General features: G+C 42.8%; 1 protein-coding gene across 1 annotated transcript in view; it reads left to right on the forward strand.

The window, feature by feature from the left end:
* HIPK2 (homeodomain interacting protein kinase 2) overlaps positions 1–6,294 on the forward strand; it is a 135,623-nt gene that overhangs the window by 86,171 nt on the left and 43,158 nt on the right. The window contains exons 7-8 of the mRNA XM_023530266.1: positions 1,138–1,345; positions 2,303–2,424. Coding sequence (XP_023386034.1) covers positions 1,138–1,345; positions 2,303–2,424 — 330 coding nt within the window. The remainder of the gene's footprint in view (positions 1–1,137; positions 1,346–2,302; positions 2,425–6,294) is intronic.

Consider the following 6,294-nt stretch of genomic DNA (forward strand, 5'->3'; position numbering starts at 1 on the left):
TTATTTATTATTTTTAAATTAGAGTTGACATTCAGCATTATTTTTGTTAGTTTCAGGTGTATAGCATAGTAGTTAGACATTTATATAATTTCCAGAGTGACCCCCCTGAGTAGTCTAATACCCACCCGGCGCTCTACAGTTATCACAGAATTCTCGACCCTATTTCCCATGCTGTGCTTCACATTCTCTTAATTATTTCGTAACAACAATCCCAGTTTAGAAGTTATTTTCCTTGCACTGCCTTGCTTCATAAGGAAGTTCAGTCTCAAATGATGTCTGTTTCTGAAAGAGAAAGGAGGAGGGACATTTCGCTATGTGTCTACCCATGTCCATTTCTGTTCTCGACCCACTAGCATCTTTCTCTCTGCCTTTCAACCTTAGTAGCTGAACACCAAACTCAAAGAAGAAACCCCCGTCTCAGCCTGCCCCTCTGCCTGTTTCTATAGCATATTTCTGTCCAGTAACTGATGTGCAGCTGGCTAAAGATATCTATAAACAGTGCTGCCCTCACACCCCGGCCCTCCTCTAGGTACGTGTGCTTCCGTGCCACACTCTGGGTACCTGGAACCTCGGGCCTGCAGGGGCCTCCATCTGATTCAGCCTCCCAAGTATGGACCACACTACCAGGTCCACGCATGTGCACGCAAAGCCCCTTAACTTGTAGCACGGAGCTGGGGTATGAAAGAAGGCAGGCAGGCGTCAGCTCTCCCCCATCACCGTGTTCCAGTGGCAGAACCCAAGGAATCCAGGAATCCTAAACTCAGACCTGGCCTTCCAGATGAAGGTGTATTTGTCAAAGTGGACAAGCAGAACGCGAATCGTTTCCAGCCTCGTTTTTAACTTTGCAGTATTTAGACAGACGGTATCAGGCATCCGTTTGCACTCGCATCCAGGCCCCACAAAGGTCCGAACAGGCCTGCAGGTGATTCTGTGTCTCACTTGGCTGCAGGTCCCTCCGTTTCCTTGAGACGTTTCAACTGTATTTCCGCTCCCCTCTGTTTTTGCTTTTCTCTTGGTTTTCGTTCGTTTGCTTTCTTTTGAGTTCATTTATTTGATTTAGATTCGTGTCTCCCAACATGCCACCGCCCTCATTTTTTATTTTTGTTTATTTTTGTTTAATCCCCATCATTCCTTTAGGCTCCCACCTCCACCAGTGCCACTATTTCCTTAGCCAATCCCGAAGTCTCCATACTAAACTACCAATCTGCACTCTACCAGCCCTCAGCGGCATCCATGGCTGCAGTGGCCCAGCGGAGCATGCCCTTGCAGACGGGAACAGCCCAGATTTGTGCCCGGCCTGACCCCTTCCAGCAAGCTCTCATCGTGTGTCCACCTGGCTTCCAAGGTAAGAATGAGCAGACCCAGCCTCTCACCTGCTTCTGACAGGACCAGCCGCAAGGTACAGGCACCCACAGGGTTGTCATAGCAACTTCCCTGGGGTGGGGCCCTCTCCGTTTCTTTCAGTGAGAGCACCAGGCATCAGTGAACTTGAGGCCCCTATCCTACTATGGCCAGCCTAGAAACACTGGGAATTGTTTTTTCTCACCACTTGCCAGTGATCTTTCTCCCTGGCCCACTGTCTGTAAATAAGCAGGTTGTTTGTGCTCCCACTGTTATGCTGATATCAGCTCTGGGGGCTTCTCATGAGAAACACCCCTGAGTGGCTTACGTACAGCAAACTGCCAACCCCTGACAGCCAGCGTGGTCTCAGTTCCCATGAATGACATAAATCTGAAAAGTCCCTCCCAGGCCACCCCCAAATGATTCTTCGGCCAGGTACCCCAATACTCTTCTGAAAATGCTAAAAGTAGAGTTGACTGTGTACTTGGTTACAGTTTACACAGAAAGCTCAAGAATTTGTTTTTGCAAACCCCACGGGATTAGCATGTGTGTGATCGCCCAGTTTCAGAGTCAGAGCAATTTCAAACAGGCTCCTAGGTTCTCGCCCAGCGCCCCTGGCTTTGCCCTGCGTGGATGTATCTTCATGTCAGGAGCAGCTGTTTTCCTGTTGTCATTTGTCAGCATAACTGTTCCACTTGCGGTTTTACAGATTCCTTAAATTGACTTTCTAGTCTTTGAACACATTCAACGTGGTTTTTTGTGGGTTTTTTTTTTTTTTTTTTTTTTTTTTTTTTTAATGTTAGAAACTAAAGGGGAGACTTCCAAAGGACCAGACACTACCTGGCAGGGACGGGTGTGAAGGGGACCCGAGAGCTGACACAGCTAGCTAGGAAGGGCCCCTTCTCCAGCTGGTTCTGACCACTTAGCTGACCCCTCTCTCCCTTGCCCCCGCCTGGAGTAGGATTGCAGGCCTCTCCCTCTAAGCACGCTGGGTATTCTGTGAGAATGGAAAATGCTGTTCCCATCGTCACTCAAGCCCCAGGAGCTCAGCCTCTTCAGATCCAACCAGGTCTGCTTGCCCAGGTAATTCTTTATTATCCCTGTGTGGCCATTATCACATTATTGTTCACGAAGAGATGTGTCTCCACTGGTTCCCGCCCTGGCGGTGAGTCAGGTGCTTCGAGTCACTGGAATTTCTCAGTAACATCCTGGATGCCCCCACGTGAATCACCTTCCTAAGGGTCTAGCCTACTGTCCCAAGAAGAAATTTAGACACCAGGGAAATTACTACTATTATTATATCATTGTGATGCAAATTAATGTGGGAGACCTAGCTTTTGATCCTAACTCTGCTAATAACTCTGTGTGACCTAAGGCAAGTGTGTTAACATTCTTTTGCCTTATATTTCTTCCTCATAAAAGAGAAATTACTGTTTCAGAGCCACAGACACCCGGGAGATGCTCTCCTTATTTTATAGTTGAAAAACCAGGATCACAGGAGCTGTGAGGTAGAACCTTCCTGATCTGTTCACATAGGTACTCCGATGGTAAAATGAGATCACAGAGGTGAAAATGGTTGAAAATTTGTAGTGTTATGGAAATTTAAGGTAACATATTGATGCAACACTAATAGCAATGACACTTGAACCTTAACGACAGATACACTGTTGTGATGCCAGGCACTTTATAAGTTATTATTTAAATCCCCAGAAACACAGTAAGGCATTTGTGTCCTTTTGACAAATAAGGAAAGCGAGGCACAATCACTGGCTTAAAGTCACACGGCAATTAGGTGACAGAACCAGGACACAAACCCAAGAAGTCTGCTGCCAGCATCTGTATTTTAAACACCATGTAGTCATTTCTGTTGCCGGTGCCAAGGACAGCACCTCGACCTAACTGTTATGAGTTTAGAAGCACCTTTATTTCTAAAGAAGATAAGTTCCCAAAGGCTTTTCTCAACCTGTTTCCAAAGACATTTTATTCATGGCGCCTTTTGTTGAGTAGAAGTTTCAGTTTTAATTTTAATGTAGTCACATAGCACAGGTCTGCTTGGGGCTTTCCATTCTAGTCCATCGGCCTCACATCCTCTCGTCTTCGCTGTTATAACTTGACCGTATGTCTTGGTATCTGATAGGGAAAGCCCTGCTCCCATATCATTCTTCAGGTTTTCCCTGTCTGTTCTTGTCCCTTCACTTTTCCCTGTGAATTTAAATACCATCCTTACATAAGAATTTTTGTTCCCCAAAAAATCTGGTTCGTATTTATTGGACTCGCCTTAAATTTATATTTACTTTAGAACTCACATCTTAAAAAAAAAAAATTGATATCTTTATAGTATTAAGTCATTTCATCCCTGAACGCAGTGCAACTATATATGTTACCTAGTATTCTTTTCATTAAAGTTTTGTTGGAATAATTCTTAAATATTTTATAGTTTTTAGTTATTAATAATTGTATTAACAATTTCTAATTATTTTCTTTGGTTTATAGGAATGTACTGATTTTGGTCTATTGAGTTTGTTATCTTGCAATCCTTCTAAACTCTGTTTAGTTCTGATTGTTTCTGTGAAATCACTTGGCTTTTCAATGTAGACCGTTTATTTGCCAGTGATACAGTTTTGTTTCTTCCTTCCCAATCCCTACGCTTTTTGTTTATTGTTCTGATGTCACTGTGCTGACAGCACCTCCAAAACAGTGTTCAATAACAGTGTCGATATTGGGCATCCTTAACTTGTACCTAACTTTAAAGGAAATTCTTCTAGCTGTTTGCCATTAGATATCTTATTTACTAGAAATATTTGATAGAGACACTCTATTAAGTTTGCCAATTTTTTGATGAATTAATATTAAATTATATCAAATGTTCTTTCTGCATCTATTGAAGTACTGACATATTTTTGTCCCTTCATCTGTTAATTACAAATTAAGTAGCAAATTACTTACTAGATTTCATAACATTAAACCATCCTAGTATTTCCAAGATGACCTTTATTGGCTCACCTGGTGTTTGATAGGTTTGTATGCTTTTCAATACTGGACTGTTTGTAAATACTGTAGTTAGTAATTTTGCATCTGTGTTCGTGAGCAGTGGCATATCATTTCTCTTGTAGAATCCTTATCTGATTTGGGCATCAGGGTTACACCAGCCTCATGAAATATGTTGGATGTTACTACCTCTTCTGTTTCCTGAAACAGCTTGTTTAAGTTTGATATTAACCATTCTTCATCTCTTTGTTCCACCATCCAAATCAACACTGCAAGTGACCACTAACACCAGCTTCTGGTGGCACACAAAGATCTGTCTTGCTAAAAGTTTGTAAACAGAGAACCATCTGTATTCAAAGCAGGCCTCCTAACTCCTGCCTCTCACACAGCTCTTCACAGCTTCCTTTTGTCTGCACAGTTTGGTAGTAGGGAGTTCGGAAAAGGCCAAGACAGATTGAGATAAAGAACTACAGCTCACTCCGGGGCAGAGAAGCTTGCTCAGACTTTCTCTGAGTGGCAGAAGTCCAGGCCAGTCTCCCAGCGCTCCTCCTCTGAGCCAAAACCTCTAGAATTCACATTCGCTTGAAAGGGTACTTTTAGATCCTTTCTTGTGTTTGCACATCTAGTAAATCCAGAACCATCTCCGAAAAAAATGATAATTAGCATTTCCTATTAGCTGAATTAGACAGTCCTTGTTCAGGTTGATAGAAACCAATAGGCTCAGCATTTCTGAATTAGTATCAGTCCTTTAATCATCCGCAACAGGGAAGACTTTTACCTGTACTCACTTGAAAAGGAGTCCTTGGGTGCTGTAAATCTCCAAGTGGATCTAACCTAAAGCTGTAACTGAGAAAGTGAACAAAAAGTGTATTACAGGATTTTAGTTGCTATGGTGTTTATACCAGGGAAGGGTTGGGTGTTCATCGGTAGATTTGTTAAATTGATGGGTGCATGAAATGGAATGCCACGTAGCCATTAAACAGGAGATGGCAGACGAGTGTGTCTTCACGTGCAAGGATTTCTAAGATCTACTTAGTAAAAAACTTCCTGCCCTGTCCAGCATCATGTTGTGTCTTTTGTCTGTGGCTTGCTTTTTCTTTTTCGCTCTGCTTGTCACTTAATCCATGCCAATGTTACCCTGTTATGATGGAGCGCTCTCCTAGAAATTTCTTAATGGTTCCTTTCAAAGGACAAAAATAAGCTAACTTATAGACACTAGTATGGTAGCTATTTAAAAAAATGCAATAATTAATCATTTAAACTGATGCCTTCATTTTTCTCTGGGTAAATTTCTAGGTTTCAGGCAGAAAATACTAGTATCTACTTTAAATATACCCCCAAATACTAGTATCTACTTTAAATATATCCAAAAACTTGGCATCATTCTTTTTATCTAAATGTTCAAACCTTTTTAAGTATTTTATATGTGAAAGGTTAGAGGCAGAGTCGTTTGAATCCATTCCTCTTGCTAGTTTTATTTGCTTGGCCCTTTTCCCTCCACCTCCCAGCATGTCCCTCCCGTCTCTCTGGGGCATCCCGAGGATGTGTGCATGGTAGGAGAAGGTGTAATCACACCCTCTTATTTCAGTGACACTAGAATGATCTTTATGGATCTCCTTAACAGTAATGCTCTTTCAATGCTGCTGAAAAGCTGCTGACACCTCTGTCCTTGCAAGCCCCAAGCCAGAGCTGGCCTCTTGACCACCATCAGAAATCGTGAATGAGTTGGTGAAAGTGGAGAGATGGGAAGTAGAGTTCTTGATTGAGACACTATTGAATTTATCTCACCCTTCAAATGGCAGGATCCACAACCCGCTCTGACCAGCAAGGCTGGAACAGAAACTCAAGGTCCCCCAAGATGTGGCGATGTCTGTTTGCCAGATCCTTGTAGGCTCCGCCCTCCCATGAAGAAGTTGTTCACATTCTTCTAGCCTGAATCAGCTCATCACGGAACCCCACTCAGTG

The sequence above is a fragment of the Pteropus vampyrus genome, unplaced genomic scaffold (genome assembly GCF_000151845.1).
Source record: "Pteropus vampyrus isolate Shadow unplaced genomic scaffold, Pvam_2.0 Scaffold48, whole genome shotgun sequence".
Taxonomy (NCBI): Eukaryota; Metazoa; Chordata; class Mammalia; order Chiroptera; family Pteropodidae; genus Pteropus; species Pteropus vampyrus.